Genomic DNA, 18,021 nt, shown 5'->3' on the forward strand with positions numbered 1-18,021 from the left:
CTATTTTTTATAGAAACCCTATAACATGTAGTTGAATTAACGACCGTGTTAATTTAGCAATTAAGATTCATTTTCTTGCAAGATTATACATTAATTCTCCTTAATTAAGCTTAAAGTGCTTTTATGCCCGTTAATGCTTAATTCAAGCAGAATTAAAATGTAACATTTTAATTGACTACCTCAACTAATATTAGTATAACACAAGGTTGTAGATGTTATGAAATATACTATAATATTTGTAGATTATACTCATATTAGCGAATTACTCGCGCCACTGTTGTGCGATCTATACCATTTTTTTTTAGTGACTATCATCAAAGTGTTAAACCCTTACTGTGCGATCTACACCATTTTTGATGACTATCGTCAAAGGGTTAAATCACTACGTTTGAAGTCTACACCATTTTGATGATTACCTTCTAAGTGATTACCTTCATTTAATATTTGTGAAACACAAGGTAATTGAACAATGGCATCTACTGTATATTTGCAAATTATCCACTATTACTGTGAGGTCTACGTCTTGTCACAATGACTTAATGATTACCTTGAACGGGTTCTTCCAAATATTTTACTTAGAATAACATAAGATAATAAGAATATAGACATTTACTGACAAATGTCAGATTATGCCTCCTACTACTGTGAGATTTACACCACATTTGGTGATTAACTTCAACGTGTTAGCTACACAATTTGAAGTCTATACTATGTAATTCAAGTATTAACTTGACTTTACAAATTTTGCATCATTATTACAACATTACCACGATAATTTTTAATTTATCTACTGTAAATTAATCAAATCTATGATCAAATTCATATATGGTACAATGACCGAAAAAGAGTTTGATTAACTCTTGTTTGACGATCACAATTATCTAACATAGGCAATGGACATCAAGGTCAGTCTTGTATCCCGTGGAATTGTAGCGGCACTCCAACCTCTCCAAGGGAGAGAACCATAGTTACCAGATCGAGTTAAATATGGAACTTTATACATAATAAGACATGATATCCATCCGGATCTCAAGAGTATCTGATGGAAGAGAATCCGAGCACTTTATGGTTGGCTCTTAAAATAAGATATGAACAACAGAAGGCAGTCATTTTGCCCTATGCAAATCATGGACACATCTCCGTCTCTAGGACTCTAAGTCCGTCGGAGAATACAATCATGCTATTCATAAAATCTGCTCATAATTGTGTTTTTGTGAAAAAGAACCTACAGATATGAAAAAGTTAGATAAAACTTTATTTACTATGCTTCCCACTAATAGGATCTTACAACAATAATACCATACAAGAGAATACCGAGTTTATTATGACTCTATATATGTATTACTTCAAGCCGAATAATATGATAAACTCCTTCTAAGGAATCATCATCAGCGTTCAATCGGCGCTACTCCATTATTTGAAGTACATGCTATGATGCTAATGCCTAGAATAAAAACAAGTTTGATGACTCTTTTAGACGTCATCTAAAGAATTTTAATGGTAAATGCAAACGCAACAAAAAACAGAAGCCTTATGCACCCGATTAGGAAAAAAAAATTAGACCCAAACTTGACAAATATATCGTTTGTCGTAAGTGTGGATGCTACAAGCACTCCACTAAGAAATGCCGCAACCTAGGATATTTAGTTGATATGTATTTACAATCCGTGGGATATATCCGACCTACTAAAGGATAAAGATTTAAGGCACACTTCAATCTGGATTATAGAGATATCCGTCAGAATACTTTTCATATTGAAATCCATAATCAGAACAATAGATATGGCAAGCTTCCCTATATACTATTTGGATTATAATACACATACATCAAATCCCGTACCATATATTACGTACAAAATAATTTTTCTATCTTGATCAAATCAAGACTTGGCATGAATACCTTGGTCACTCTTCCTTAGAGATGATGAGAAAAATTATTAACAATTCTATTGGTCATAGTATTTCCAAAATCTTTAGATTTGTGTGCACCGTATGTGACACATGGAATTTAATTTTAAGATCATCTTACCTTAAAATTCATAATGCGTCACACAATTTCTTAAACGAATTCAAGAACATACATGTGACTCTATTCAACAATTTTATAGATCATCTAGGTACTCTATCAAATAGTCTCGTATGTGTCACTTATATATAAGGCACTACACTTATACCAAACTCATTGCTTAAATAACTAAAATTAGAGCAAAGTATCCTGGATGCAGGATCAAATCTATTTACATGGATAATATCGTTACTTAACATGCATTTAGTTATTGTTTGGTTTTTAGCACTTCTGCATTAAGTACATTGTGTGCACATTTATAATGGTCTAGCTGAATATCTCATCAAGAGAATCATATTATTTACATGACTAACCATAGAATTGAAATTTGCAAACATCTTATTAGTGACATGCGGCTATACACACTGAATTATTACACCAAATTCATTCAACTGCAATCATACGGCTCCCTCCGTTGCAGTTACTAAGTAGAAATTTAGCCTCAACCAAGTATTTTTCATCTACGAATCAGTTACGTTCTGCACATACCGATATCACCACCATATAACATACATCAAAGGGCGTTAGGGATCTATATGAGGTATTATTATCTGTCAATCATATAATACGTCGAGTTCCTCAAAGGGGACTTATTCATTGCCCGTATGTTCATAATATTTTGAGAATAATTCTCAGAATTAGGGGGAGATTAATACTTAAAAAAATACTAGGAATCATAAGAGAATGCCACATATGTTCACATTCAGTCCTTATATCCACGTACCTGAGATCTGAATCCTTATTCAGAACATCTTATATTTATAACATATTATAAATAACCTGCCAAGATGTATTTACTAACAACAAAAGTGTCAGCAAATCCTATATTCCTACTAGGAATATGCTAGAAAGAATGAAGGTACCAAACAAAACTACTCAACTCCTAAATCAAAATAAGAGGGGAAGAAGTATGGTCACAAAGGATAAAACTTCTTACAAGCTACCGCAGAAAACTGAGGAATCCCTCTTCCACAACAGTAAATACAAATCAATATCAAATTGATAGACACCTTATAAATATTCAATATCCAAATACCTGTGGATATTCATCATCTAAATGCCCAGCACAAATGTGTATACAAATTTAGACGTTGGGTAATAGGAACACCTTAACTCTATTGTTTTGGGAAATACATAGATTTAAACACGATAATATTTCCACAAACTATATTGATTCCATAGAATCAATCAATACCAAAGACTACAAATTATCGATATATATTTCTGCTCAAATGTCCATAGACCTTCAATTGAATCTAGACCAAAAGTCCTAGACAGAGTGCTTCAACACTCAAATTAGTCAATCCAAATGTGGTAATTAATGAGAATTACTTTTTCTCAACAACACAATATCTTTCTTACAGAAGCAAAATGAATTTTTATTGCATAAGGTGGTGAAATAGCGAGGCTTATAGCACAAGGATTTATGCAGAGACCCAACATCAATTACGATGCTACATACCCCATGGTACGTGTGGAAATTATGTTCTCATATTCAATATCATTGGCAGATCAAATGAATTGGATATATTCAGACATATAAGTCCATAATAGACTTCGTATTCTGAATCTAAATATAAATAGCATATATATTATGTACAACTTAAAGTCACTTCATAACTTTAAACAGTTAGTTGATTGTGGTACAACTGACTAAATGAGTTCCTTTCAAAGAAGGGTTACTCCAACTACAACGGTTGCATATGTGTGTCCATAATGAAATCCCAATTGGATTTTGTATCATCTCCAAACCACATACGGCAAAGTATGTAATAATCTTAAGATTGAATTTGAGATGAATGATTTGGGTAAAACTAAATTTTTGCTTAACTCTACAACTTTAGCATATTCCTTCAGGAATATTTATCCATCAGTCCACCAATATACAAATGATATTTGATAATCATATCCATCAAAACACCCATGGTCATTCAATCCCTAAATATGAATCAAGATTTATTCATACCTTGGGTTGATGATGAAAAGATATTGAACCGGAAGTTCTATATCTTAGTGCTATCAAGACGCTCATATATCTTGCAAACCACAACATACATGATATTGCATTTGCAGATAACTTACTATCTTAAATAACACAGCTCTAATAACGCTATTGGGCGGAAGTCAAAAAGGATATCAATAGATATCTTTATGGCACCAAAGATTTAGGTTTTTCTATCAGAAAAATTAAGATGTGATCATAGTGAGATATCCAAACTTCTTGATATATAACTGATCCTCATAACGCCAGATCACAAACTGATTTTATGGTGATATAGTCATCTCAGAGGAGTCATCAAACAGATTACACTGGTTACTTCCACCTACCATTCTGAAACATCACATACATGTGTATAACTTTGCAAAATGATAAACCACAAACAACTATCATGTTGTATTGATTTCATTAAATCACCCGCTATTATCTACAAAGATAATGCTATTTATATTGCTCAGATGCAAACATGTTATATAAAGAGCAATAGTACCAAACATATTGCTCCTAAACTGTTTTATCCTCATAATGGGAGACAAAAATCTTGCAAACTAAATCATGTGATAATCTCGCTGATTTATTCACTAAGTTTTTACCAACTTCCACATTCTTAAATGTATTCACGGAATTGGTATGTAACGATTACAAGATTTGCAAGGTTTAGTGGGAGTTGATCCCTAAATAATAGCATGTTCATAATTATATTGACTTTTTTCCTTTATGAGTTTTTTCTACATGGTTTATCATATAAGGTTTTTGATGAGACAATATCTACACAAGATCATATGTCATATCTCTTATTTTTTCTTTCAGGTTCTTTAAATGAGGTACCAAAGACATCTTATTCTCTAAACTCGCTTATGGGTTTTCCTTTTAAAGGTTTTCTCATATAAGTTTACAAAAAGACACTAATCAATATATGTTATATCATTTTCTTCTTATTTTTTCACTGAGTTTTAACAGCATACCACTATTATTCCTCCTATTTTCAGGTTTAGGACCTCTTTGGAACATATTCTAAAATATAGGAATAGTAAAAACACATGATTAGAATGTCCTAGCATATTGAATCCTATGGAATATAAAAAATACAAGAAAACTGTAGAAATTACTATTTGGATGGAACGTAGGAAAATCATAGGAATCAGATGAGAGAGGTGGACACAAAGGAATTTTTTCATGAGGTTGGACCTCATGTTACAATTCTTCCAAAATTCCTATGAAAAAAACCATTCCATAGGATTTTCTTAGAAATTTGACAAGTCCATTCTTTTGTTCCAAATGACCATTATTAGATTTTTTTTTTGAAGGATTGAAATCCTCCAAAATTCTTATGAAAAGCCTACCATCCAAAGGAGGCCTTATTGATTCCAGTGGCATGCTGTTTTTGTCAAATTAAGTCACTGAAATAGTGTATAGCCCAGCTCCAGCCTCTAGGTGAATATTTTTTTGGAAGCCGGGTTGCATTTCATACAGATATATAAAGTATTATATCGTAGTTCTTACAATAACACCTTAAAAAATACAACAATAACACCTTGGTCTTTGCAAGAACTCCCAGTCGTCTTCATCACCGGCGATTGAAGCTTGCAACCTAAAACCGAATTACTTCCCGACAAAGAAATTTTGAAGTTTTTCTTTGCCATAACAATAAGCACATCAGACACGACATGCTTTTGAACCGTTGGACGCCCAAACACTTCATTACAGCCATCGGCCATATCATCGCCGAGAGACAAGGGATCAGACCCCTCAAGCAGTGCAACTACCCCGAGGACGACTAAACAACCCAAAAGAACAACACCTCTACTCACAGCACGCCACAGATGGAGTGCCAAACTATAACTTCGACGCCACCGGTGTAAGAACCGACGACCCAAAATCAACAACCCAGACACAAAAGCCCACACATATATACACATATACTAACCAAACAAACTAAACTGTGAAAACAAACACTAAATACTACTAACCACCAGGGCCGAGCCACCCTTCATCGATGCCGGCAAGCCGACGAGGCAAGGGGACCGGCCGAATCACCGCTACGTCGCCTCTGTCGTCTTCGGAGTCGCCTCTCTCGAGTCTCCTCTATAACCCTAACACCACTTTTTTTTGAGACAGTTGCCTCTAGGTGAATATTTGATAGACTCTATAACACATTCCTTCTGTTTAATTTTTTAAAAAAGAAAAATGGTTCCTGATTAGAGCTGCAGAAAACCTCAGGCAGTTTTTGTCTCAACCGCTCAAGGTATCCCAAAATGCGACGTTAATCAACTTGCTCGTTGCATTTGGCTGCATTGGGGCTGCCTTTCATCGCTATTCAGCTGGAGAGTTACAATTGAACATGACTTGTGTGCAATCAAACTATTTAAATTTTGTTTATGAATGTATTTTCTATAACGACGTTGAAATTTTGTTTGCTACATTCGTTTCTAAAAGCAGTTTCATAATATTATTATTTTGCTATATGTTGCAACTATATTTAAACCAGGAAAATTAATCAAATAGGGTTTCGGAGACCTTGGCAATTCCAAAAAACAACACCTGTGCCATTTTTCTCTGATTTTTTTTTGGTCTAAGGGGTACTTTGGAATGGAAAACCCACTGACATGTGGGTCATTTTGCCGAAAAAAGAACACATCGACTCAAGCACATGCTCGCCAAGTTCCGACCCCTCATGGCAACGGCGGCGAAGGCGACGGCGCCGCCGGCTGTAGCGGCTTCCACGGCTGCAGCGGCGGCGAGGGAGCGAGACGAGCACGTGCAATACAAGCATACCGACGCGTGCCACCACCTCCGGTGGACAGCCAAGTAACCGCCCCTCCCTGTTCCTCCCTACTCACCTCACTTTCTGCTCTAGTGTTTAGGGCTTTGAGATTGAGCCCTGGAGCTTTGTTGGTTGCTGGTTTGAGCAGGGAGAGCTACGAGTACATGTACGCGCAGCCGTGGAGCAGGGTGGTCGACTTCTACGCCGAGCTCGTGCGCACCGGCGCCGGCGCCGCGGGGCTCGCCAAGCTGTTTGGGAAAGATGAGGTGAGAAGGAACAAACTTTTTGCCACCCTATGGTAGCCAGGTATATTTTTCTGATTTGCTGGGTAGGAAGGAAGGGGGAATAATGTTGATTCCTTCTGACTATTATTTTTATTATGACGAGTTGTAATATCGTTCAGTAAATAGATCTTCTTTTTGAGGTAAATTAAGGACTCAATCAGGTCAGAAAAAGTATTGGACGATTGAAAGTTGAATACATGGCCTGACACATCTGGATTTCGCATTAGCCAACACAGCTAATCCAGATGTGCCATAGACTGGTCGAGCTGAAAATCTCCAGGATCAATTGGAATTTGGATCAATGCATAGGCTCGTTTTTTTTTTATTTCGTTACAGTTGACCTAATATTCTCGTATTTTAATTTTAAGAAATTCATTTAGATTCTACTTCCACTGAAAGATTACACCCTTGATACTACTGGAGAAGATTCCCCAACACCATCAGAAAAACAAATGACAACTATTTCCTCAAAAGATCGAGGAGGAAGGTGGGAAAGATTAAACTTTAAGATTGTTCTTTCATACCATGGGGGGTCGTTTGATGGTTGGCAGAAGCAGCCTGGCCTCAATACTGTTCAGGGGTAATTTTGTTCAACCTATTACTCTTCACTTTATTTGCATTTAAGAGAATAATATATCTATATTGTTTTTACTTCTTACTGGTTGCAGTTTAGTGGAAAAACATCTTGGACAATTTGTTGATGAAAGAAAAGCTAAACAGCTTGAAGCAAGATCTTTGCCAGTAGAAGGCTATGCCATTGTTGCTGGGCGCACTGACAAAGGGGTGACTGCTCTTCAGCAAGTTTGCTCATTTTGTTAGTTAACCTTGAGAACACATATACTGTTGCTTTCTGCATTATCTTTTTTTTGCTAAATTAACCACATTTGTGAACTTTATTATGCAGCATTTAAAAATCTCTTGAACCATATAGTTTATGTGTAAATGCTATTTAAATTGTGGTATAGTTGACTTTGACGAAGGAAATATCTGATGGTTCCCAGAAGAAGATGATACAAATAATTTGCTTTCGGTGGATCTTACATTAGCAAATCGTTAACCACAACAATATGTACCAAATATGCCACTGCTTTGTTATCCAAGAAACGTAATGTGTAACAAACTAGCAATGCGATCCATAACTTTGGCCAAAAGATGCCCAAAATATTCTTATTGTTCACATAAGTGTTAATTTTGTTCCTCAGTCGTCTAACTCTACCAATGCATACCATTTCACTAGGTCTGACAGAACTTGTTAGCAAATATATATAAACAGTCTTGTGCACTTATCTGAAAAATTAACTTCAATGGCATGGTGAGATAGAGCAATTTTCTTGATCATGCACTTCTCCTGATTACTGACATGGTATATTTACTGTTACGTTTAGATACATGGAGAAAAGATGTAAAGTCTGGAGATATAAAAGACGCAATAAATGAGGCTGCTCCAGATAAACTAAAACCATTGCATGTTTCAGAGGTATCTCTTATTCCTTTTTGCAGGATATATCATTGCACTTGACATTTATGCTGCTAGTGGTGACATCATTTGATACTGGCTATCTGCGGTTAATCATTTATTTTCCAGTATGGGAGCATGGTTTATTCTTGTGGATGAAAGTTTTGAGAATATCAAGACCACCATACATGATGTTATGCTGGATATTAACTGATGACACAATTTGCAGGTCTCACGTGAATTCCATCCTAATTTTTCAGCCAAATGGAGGAGATACTTGTATATTTTTCCTCTTGATGAGGATGCTAAATTAATCTTAGGGGAAGAACAGTCCTCTAAAATACCAGAGAATTCTGAGCACAATATAAAACCTCAGAGCTTTGATGTGGCCAAGGTTGACAAAATCATTAGACAACTAAGTGGAAAGACACTATCCTACAAGATGTTTGCACGTGATACGCAAGCTTCACGGAGTGTGTAAGTTTCATGTAATCATGTGTTCATAACATGTGGTGTACAGAAATGGTTTTCTCGCAGATTAGTCTCTAGCACCTTGATTTTTCTAAATGTGTGAACTATAGTTTTATCACCTAATCCTGGCATGGTCGTTCATGGAAACCTTCTTGAAATTTTCTACCATGCTTCTGCCTGTCAACTGAAGAGAACATTATGTGCTTCTATTAATATGGATTCCAAGTCTCTATTTTTGTACTTGTTCTTAAGTTTAAAAAAACAACTCATCAGTTACTTTTCTTGATGCTCTATTGTTTTTTCAGTGGACCGCCTACGGAATGTTTCATGTTCCATTCTCGTGCTGCAGTTGCCAAACTATATTCTGCTAATGAGGTGAGACTAGTATATATCATTTTCTCTAATTATTGCATAAACCGTAGATTGCAGTTATCAATTTAAGCACTGTGTAACTTTTTCAGATTGTGATTTACTTTGCCCATATGAATGGCAGTATAATGCATAAAGCTTCCATATTAGTACTACTGTGACACCACATGTGTGATTGTAGTAATACATAGAAGTTTACAGTGTTCCTTTCTGCAACATGAGATCAATTTGTTTGCTGCATGTCATAATATCTAGTTCCACGGATTATATAGATTTTTTTTAGGGAAAAAAAGGGTAAGGGAAGCCCCTACTGTGGTAATATTATTACTAAAAAAGGAAGGAGAACTGTACAAACAAGGAAAGAAAGGGAAGGGGGGGGGGGGGGAAGAAAGGGAAAGCTAAATCTTAGCCAAGGAGCCAAGCTAACTCAAGGGAGTGACCCAATCAATGATCTACTGTCTTTTCCCTTCATAATTCTATGAGCTTGAAGAAGGGTTTCCTCCACGAAGTTCCTCCGCCAGAGCTGCAAGCTTGGCTGTTTATTGTCAAAGATAAGGCCATTTCTATGCTTCCATATATGCCGTGCTCCAATGATGAAGACCTCCATGAAGAAAGGATAAGCAAAAGAGCTTCTGCCTTTTATCATCATGTTAAAGGACTCATTGACATCCCATGAAATTCCGATGGAGTTCCAGCAGCTTGAACTGAACTGACAACCAAAGAAGAAATGAAAAGCAGTTTCTCTTGTTTGAGTGTTACAGAGAACACAATTATAGTTGCCATTATCAACCCTCAAAATTTTCCTCTTAGAATATTCCTAGTGTTCAGTCTGTCCATCATGAGAAGCCATATGAAGACTCTCAATTTATTGCAGCATTTTGATTTCCAGATCCAATTGAAAGGTTGGGGAGGGGAAATATGTCTGTAAGGAAAATTGTAGAACTTCTTTGTCGAGTATGCACTGATGCCCAAATGTAATTCCATGAGTCTTTAGCACCTTTCTGTATCTGAATTCCTTGGGTAAGTTCTTGTAATTTGAGATACTCTTCATGTGCTAGAGCTGATAAAAGCCTTTCAATGGAGTTATTTGTTAGGAAATCGGCAAGTGAGATGTTCTTGTTTTTTGCAAAAGAGAAAAGTCTTGAAAATTTCTCCTGTATGAGGTGATCATTCCATAAGTCTAACCAGAAAAGCACAGTTGTTCCACTTCCAACTGTACATGATGCCATTCCTCTGAACAACTCACATAATATTAACACGTCTTTCCACTAGAAGGATCCTTTCTCAGTAGCTGCATGAGGAATCTGACCATTTGCATAATAGGAATACCATATTAGCTTCACCCATGGCAGATCTCTTTGGTTATAGAATTTGTCCCAGTGTTTAATCAAAAGGGCTGAATTTTGGTTTCTGAGGTTGACCACTCCTAGTCCCCCTTTTGATTTTGGCTTGGTTACTTTTTTCCATGCAATCAAAGGTTGACCTTTTGCATTGATAGCATACCCTCTCCACAAGCAGTGCCTTCTTGCCCTTTCAATGTACTCAATTACAGCCACAAGTACTTGCAGTAGGGTTGTTGATTCAACAGTTTCTTTCCAAGTCAGAAGGGGAAGACTTGGGGCAGACATGTGTTGAGCCACTACAAGCAACAGAGATAATCCCTCACTTTCAGAACCAATGCCCAAATGATCTTCATTAGGATCAATATCCATATCATTCAAAGCAGGGTCAGAAGGCATCATAGGCTGAACCCCACTGCCATTTATCATCAGCTTTGTGCTTTCAGTTGCAGTTTCAGTTTCTTTAAAGTTCAACTTGATGAGAGATGCAGGAATTGGGAGAGTGCTGATTGATCTAGCATGCCTCTGTAGTTGCTGGAGATACTCACTGATAGCCCTTCTGAGATTTTTTTCCATGAATCTTGTCATCTTCTTGCTGTTCTGGTTGGTACAACACAAGCTGTTTGTTGTTATTCTGAATGCCACTGCCCATCTGCTCAATTTCCATTGCCTGCTTGTTTGAGATTTCAACATTTAGTTCAGCTCCAAGCGCTAGAGTGAACTGTGATGTAGCTGAAGATGATGCCTAGTTAACTGAGCCTGCTTCTGAAACTTGATCTTGCTGCATCTGTTCAACATCATGCCCCATCAGCTGATCAGCCAGGTGGTGAGAGATGCTTCTAGGTCCTTGACTAAGTGAAGAATTAGGAAGGTTACATCTATTAGCCTGGTGCCATAGTTATAGCAAAATAAACAGCGAAGATCATTTGCACATTCTCTGACAAAGTGACCTTCCCCTAAGCACTTGGAGCAAAAGATTAAATGCTGTGTAGGAGAGGGGTTGGAAGTTGTACCCGTGCTAGCATGCTTCATCAGAGGAGCCTGAGCTGCCGAGGTGCTTGCACGCCCAACAGCAAAGGTAATGCCCAGATCATTTTTCAGCTTCTCAAAGATTTTGCCAACATGAATTTGAATTTGGCTTTGACTGCTTTGACCATCAAGAATATCTCCACGAGATTGAAGAATATTAGCGCAAGAATCATCGATAGGAGGCAGAGTAGCACGGAGAAAACCAGAATCATTTCCAGAGAAACCAGAATCACTATGAGCAACGATGGGACAAAAGATTTCACCAATTTTGATCACCCAAGAGAGCTCCGGAGGACAAGATTTCTTCTCAAGGGAATCAAGAACAAGTCTTCTTCTGAAGGAGACCCGTTTGGCATGGTTTTTCTTGTGCTACTTGTGAGAAACAAGAGTCCAACTATATCTCTCTCTTCTTGTTCCCATTTCTTCTTTTCTAATTCCCACTTATCTCCCCCATCTCTCCAGAGATGAAAAAAACATCAAAGTGCTTGGAAATGAATCTTTTCAGAGAACAAACGAACAAGCCAACTTGTTTAGAAGCAACCGAAAAACAGAAATGCCTGTCTTTTTGGAATAGAACATGAAAACTGGTAGGAGAACCACCCAGACAGGCATGAAGAGCAAGACTGACAGAACTCTCTGTCAATCTGAAAGTATAACGATGAAAAAACGCAAGGAGGAAGAAGGAACCATCTAAGGAAGAAGAAGGGTGACGAACCAACGAGTGAAACTTATGCAGCACCTCATCTTGAAACTTCAGGCCAGCGGAGAAGTCCCAGTCCCTGACCAGCCACGGGAGCGCCTCGTCTTACTTGAGTTCGATGAGATTCGACGCAGGGCCCGTCATAACCCTTCTCTCCAAGAAGAGCTAGAAAGATTCATGGCGAGAAGGGCAGCAGAGGGGGGCGAGGGCGCAGAGAGGAGCGAGAGCGAGGGAGAGCGCCATCCCTTGCTGATCTTTGCCTAGATGCCTCTTCAGGTCGTCGCCATCCCCAGCCCGAGCTCTCGGCAGCAGATGCTGTGTATGTTGGATGGTGGGTGCGGCGGCTTCAGTCCAGGGAGTCGGGTCTTCCTTCTCGGCGGCGGAGGCGACAGCTTCTGTGGAGTGCGGTAGCCGCGGCAGCGGATGGAGCGGGGAACCGGCGGCTGCTCTGCTCCAAGCGGCGGCGGCGGCTCTTCGCTCCAGGTGGATGACGACGGCGGATGGTGGGGCAAACCGGCAGGGAAAATTTATTCCTATATTTTTTATTATAATTATATAGATTTTATTTACTGATCCCAACATGGTAGTTCCGATTGTTGATTACTTGGTCTGATCCCCCTCCCCCCTATTATTCTATATAGTGAAAATGTTAAGTTCTGTTTTTTATTTGCTCATATTTCCCTCCAGAATTGCAAAGAAGGCTTGAGGGTCATGTGCGTTGAGCTAGTTGCGAACAGGTTTCTACGCAAGGTAAATACAACAAGCTTTCATGCGACATTGTAACATCACCCTCAGGCATCATATGTTTGCTAGTTCTCACTAGATTACACTGAACAGATGGTTAGGGTTCTCGTTGCTACTGCCATAAGAGAGGCAGCTGCTGGTGCTAGAGAAGATGCTCTGCTGAACCTGATGGAAGCCGCTGACAGGCGTGCAACAGCGCCTCCGGCACCCCCAGACGGCCTCTGTCTAGTGGATGTTGGCTACGAAGATTTCAATAAACAGAGGTGCTTCATTGTTGATTAGATGCAGTTATCTTCGAGCAAAACACAAGATACATGATTCAACAATTGAATACTTTGGTTATCAGATTACTGAGAAGATATTGAAATTTCCGGATTTGATTGTGGGTCATATGCTAGGTGATAGGTAGTGCTCATGGCAAAGGTGATGTGTTGCACATTTTCCATGTATTGACTAGTTGGGATTTTGAGGTCTGGCTTATTAGAGAGAGCACTTAGGTTGGGCCCTCCATTGTACGTCTTACTGGAGTTCGCAAATGGTGGGTCCTGCATTACCCTAAGCTTCTATCCTGCCTTTGCATTGTAGGAAGTTCGTGCCGATACAAGTTAAGTGAACTATAACCATGTTTAATCTGTATCAGTTCAAATTTCATTGCATCAAATTGAGTAGAATTTTCCCAATTCAATACTTAACTGCATCCAAGCATGCGAGCACAAAAGCACGCACTGTATACCCCGGAACAACAGTCTATGGATCCAGCTCTAATTCTCCAAGGACCTGTTTGGAAGAGGGTCACTTCAGGAATTTTCAAGATTTAGTTTAAATTTGACTAAATCCAAAGTTTTTGGATCTCAAAACACCCTTTCTAAACAGGCCTTGAGCAGCGTGGAGTTTAGCCATCTGTTCTTCCATGAACTTGCCGTCCCTCGCCGGCAGGATCCCCGACGGCGCGTTCTCGCTCGTGAGGGGGCTCCAGAAGCTGTGGCTCTCCGAGAACACCTTCACCGGTCGGATACCGAGCTCCGTCACGTTCTCTCCCGGGCTGCTGGAGCTGAATCTCTCCAACAACAGCTTCGAGGGGCCCCTGCCGGACCTGGACCAGAAGAACCTGACGCTCGTCGACGTTTCGTACTACAATCTGTCCGGCCCGATCCCCGAAGGGCTCCAGCGTTTCGGGAGCTCGAACGAACACCAGCGCGTGCATGTAAGACTCGGGAGCTCGCCGGAGAGCGGCGGCGAGACCGGCGAAGCAGCGCCGCGGGAGGGCGCGGAAGCGCTCAGTTGACTTCACAACGCGTTCGTCTGGGGTGTCTCATGCTTAATCCTGACCATGAGATATGGATCGGTCGGTTCTCAGCTAACCAGGGGGTGGACGGTAAATGAAATCACGACCACCCCCTGTCGGCTTTTCCACCCGCCGGCGAGCGAAGCCAGGAAGAAGTGATCGCCCTGACCTCGGCGCTGAGAGCCCCGGCGGTGCACCCCGCACGTGGGCGCGGGGGTGAGCCAGCGACCACGGTGTACTCCCCTTGGCGTGTGCTCCGGTTATCGATCGCATGCCGCATGCGGCGTGCCGGCGTCATCTTGCTCGTCCGCGTCGAATGTGCCGTGGTGGATGGGGAAGTCGAGGCCTCGAGGGTGGTGACCTTCGACGAGCGGCCGGACGGAGGCTGCCTCCTGCCTGCAGGTGTTGCTTGGGATTAAACTGCAGACGAGGGATTAAACTACATCTGGTGCATCAATCTGCAGGCGAGTGAAAGATCTAGTGGCCGGAGCAGTCGACGAGGATGGACAGAGCCGTCTCCGCGCTCAGACCCGGCGCGCGATGCGCCGGCTGCAACCGTGCCGGCATCACCCGGCGAGCCGGAGCCAGCCGCCCCCTTGTTGGCTTGGGTCTCCTGCTTGTACTTGCAGCAGCCGGCGACATGTTGCTCAAAACTGCGCGCGCATCCATGGATTTCCATGGCTTGGGCATAGACAAACTAAAGCCCAATCAAACACCTAGCATTTCATGCCCGCTGTTGGAAAAGCACAAGCCTTTCCAATACTTGTTTAAGCACAAGCCTTGCAGCTAGATGATGGGTGCCTGTGCAACCCACAATGTTGAGGAAGTGAGGGATCACACATGTTTGAACCTGTTGCATCTTCGTGCTTGCCTTCTCAACCTGAATGTATGCAGTATTATGTTTAGACTTCCAAAGCATCTGGTAGACTGTCGCTTCAGCGTTCTGGCGGAAGTGATCAATTGCCTTTCGTAGCATGATCTCTTCCGGCTGTTCCAAGGTAATATCTATATGCAAGCATTGTTTCTCCTCACCGTCAATCACCGCCATTGCAGAACTTTTATCTGCAGGCAGCAGATCCTCTGCAGAGGCAAGGGGCATAAAGAGGAGTCCGGCACGAATGGTTCCTTTTTATGACACTACAATCTTCTCCCATGGATGTGGGATCAGTTCTTCTTTTGGTTACGCAATTCCGCTACAATTCTTCTGCCAATTAATCAAGGTCAGATCATGCTGTTTACGCATTCCGCTACCAATTTGTGGTGCTTAGTGATTAGGTTAAGCATAAACGCCTAATTTAAGTGTTTAATCTACAATAATATATTCTTCACCAATTGGATTTGCTTCATTAGTATTGCCCTTGCTATAATACTCTGCAAGGCCTGCAATGTCCCAATTCGACCTGATATCGTGGCAATTTTTTCATTTTTATATTTTGTTAAATCAAAAAATTACAAATATATACATCTGTTTGAAAAATTGCCTACAAATACCTCCTAGCATGTTCTCTTCTTACGCCAGTTAGGGCAAACACCTCCTAGCATGTTGCCTTCCTACAGCCATGGAGATGATGATGCACTACTATACAGTACAAATAAAAACAACTTAAACAGGGATTTGATATTTTGGGCAGAATTTGTTATTCACAGTCTTGGTATTTTGAAGACGAAAAATTGCAATTAATCTACTAGAGAAGTTTAATCAAAAGCAGCACCTCTACCTTCAGAAAACATCAGACCGGTGGAACGAGCACCAGATAAATGGAGACTTGAGACAACAACAGATCAAGGGTAGCCGAATTAACTCTTATTAATCTTTGATTAAACCTTGGAGACTAAGAAACAACTTTAACTGATATTAAAGAAGCAACTAATGAATTAGATGTGTGTCTTAAGCAGGGATAGTAATTTATCTCGATTAACCGTTTACTCGCGGGTAAATACCCGAATAGGATAGTGTATGGGTAGCACATGGTACTCATGGGTATGTTCGTGGGTAAAAACGACGGGTAAACGGGTACGGATATAGATAAGACATATTCATACCTGTGAAACTCGTATACCTGTAATATAAATATCTCATCTTCAAATTCTAGCATTCTATATCATATAAATATCCCGTCCTGACCCACCCCGTCGTGCCGCCACTGCACTAGCCCGCCTCGTCTCGCCGCTGCCGCCCTGTGCCTCCCCGTCGTGTCGCCTCGCCCCGACCCACCCTACTGCCCTGTCATGCCACATCGCTGTGCTGCCCCACAGGTAAACGGCTATACCCACGAGTAATAAATTTAGGACCAGCTCTTCACTTGCGAGCGTTCGTGGATATAACCATGGGTGGGTAGAAAACCAACGGGTACTCGTACCCGTCGATTGCCATCCATAGTCTTAAGCATGCCTAAACAAACTAATGAAGGTAAATCGAAAAAAAAGAAACTAATTAAGCTAGCTAAACTCCTCTAGCTACTACTCGAAGGCCCATTGGTTTTCCCTGCGGATCTCCTCCTCCTCGTTGGACGTGAAGTCGTTCTTGATCCCAAACGTCTTCCTGATCTCCTCCACCGTCTTGCCCTTGATAATGTCGGCGACCTTCTGGCAAGCGAGGTCCAGTAGCCCCTTGATCTCGAGGTAGTTGGCGGCCAGAATGAGGTCGTACAACATGTCCAGGTCAACGACGTCCATGAACGCCTTGTCGAAGGTCGCCAGACGCTCCTTGTCGGAACTCGAGGCCGCGTTAGAGGAGCTCGCCGTCTCGGAGTTCGCGGCGGCGCTCGAGGACTTTCCGGCAGCGTGGTTGATGCAGTACTCGAGGACCTTGGCGAGGACCGTGGCGGTGACGTTGGGGAGCGGGATGCCACCGTCGGTGCAGTCGTCCTCGATCATGTGGCGGATGGTCTGTGATATGTTCGCCGCCTCCTCCGGCACCTCGAACGACTCGTTGTCCGAGCTGATGAGCGTGATCATGGTCACGCCCTTCCCTTGGTCGGTGCCGTCGGAAGCCATCGCTAGCTGTTACCTCGGTCGTGTACGTGGTCGCCGGAACGCTGGCTTTGTGATGGATCGAAGTGCTATCTCCTCAGATTGATTTGCAATTGGCGAGTAGCACACATATGGATCGATTTATAGGACGAGAGGAGGGACATATCGTGGAGTCGGAGCAGAATTATTGTACTGCTTCACTACTCCGACGTGGAACAGAGCTTCTACTCCGATGAGGAACCCGATTGTCTTGACTCCAATGATGGTCCCTTCATTAGGCCTAGCCCAGACAGTGGGAACGTCGCCGGCCGCAGTTAGGAGTGAAAATGGATGGATACAAACGGATAATGATCATTTTATATCATTATCCTTATTTATAATTGGAAACGAAAACGAATACAGAAATCCTAGATACGGAAACAAAACGGATAGTATCGAAAACAAATATAATACGAATATGAATTAAATACAAATATGGATCTATATATCTGTCAAATTATAAAGACCCTTTATATTGTATGTATAAAAATAACAATGTACTA

General features: G+C 40.8%; 2 protein-coding genes across 2 annotated transcripts; one reads left to right on the top strand and one right to left on the bottom strand.

Moving 5' to 3' along the window:
- The first annotated feature begins 6,662 nt into the window (after positions 1-6,662).
- LOC133883244 (uncharacterized) lies at positions 6,663-13,853 on the top strand. The gene is made up of 9 exons (XM_062322501.1): positions 6,663-6,872; positions 6,977-7,094; positions 7,493-7,692; positions 7,781-7,926; positions 8,498-8,589; positions 8,798-9,045; positions 9,345-9,414; positions 13,165-13,227; positions 13,315-13,853. Exons 1-9 carry the CDS (start codon positions 6,715-6,717, stop codon positions 13,501-13,503), a joined length of 1,284 nt encoding a protein of 427 aa, XP_062178485.1. The 5' UTR covers positions 6,663-6,714; the 3' UTR covers positions 13,504-13,853.
- Positions 13,854-16,882: 3,029 nt separating this feature from the next.
- LOC133883215 (SKP1-like protein 1B) lies at positions 16,883-17,729 on the bottom strand. Its single transcript, XM_062322453.1, has one exon. It carries the CDS (start codon positions 17,501-17,503, stop codon positions 16,967-16,969), a length of 537 nt encoding a protein of 178 aa, XP_062178437.1. The 5' UTR covers positions 17,504-17,729; the 3' UTR covers positions 16,883-16,966.
- Between the last annotated feature and the right edge of the window lie 292 nt (positions 17,730-18,021).

The sequence above is a fragment of the Phragmites australis genome, chromosome 10, assembly GCF_958298935.1.
Source record: "Phragmites australis chromosome 10, lpPhrAust1.1, whole genome shotgun sequence".
Lineage (NCBI taxonomy): Eukaryota > Viridiplantae > Streptophyta > Magnoliopsida > Poales > Poaceae > Phragmites > Phragmites australis.

Excerpts from the sequence above, each read along its gene's own strand:
- LOC133883244 (XM_062322501.1), top strand. The coding sequence starts at position 6,715 with ATGCTCGCCAAGTTCCGACCCCTCATGGCAACGGCGGCGAAGGCGACG. Across the intron at positions 7,927-8,497 it reads TCAGCAAGTTTGCTCATTTT|ATACATGGAGAAAAGATGTA; the intron begins GTTAGTTAACCT and ends TGTTACGTTTAG. Across the intron at positions 9,046-9,344 it reads ACGCAAGCTTCACGGAGTGT|TGGACCGCCTACGGAATGTT; the intron begins GTAAGTTTCATG and ends TTGTTTTTTCAG.
- LOC133883215 (XM_062322453.1), bottom strand. The coding sequence starts at position 17,503 with ATGGCTTCCGACGGCACCGACCAAGGGAAGGGCGTGACCATGATCACG.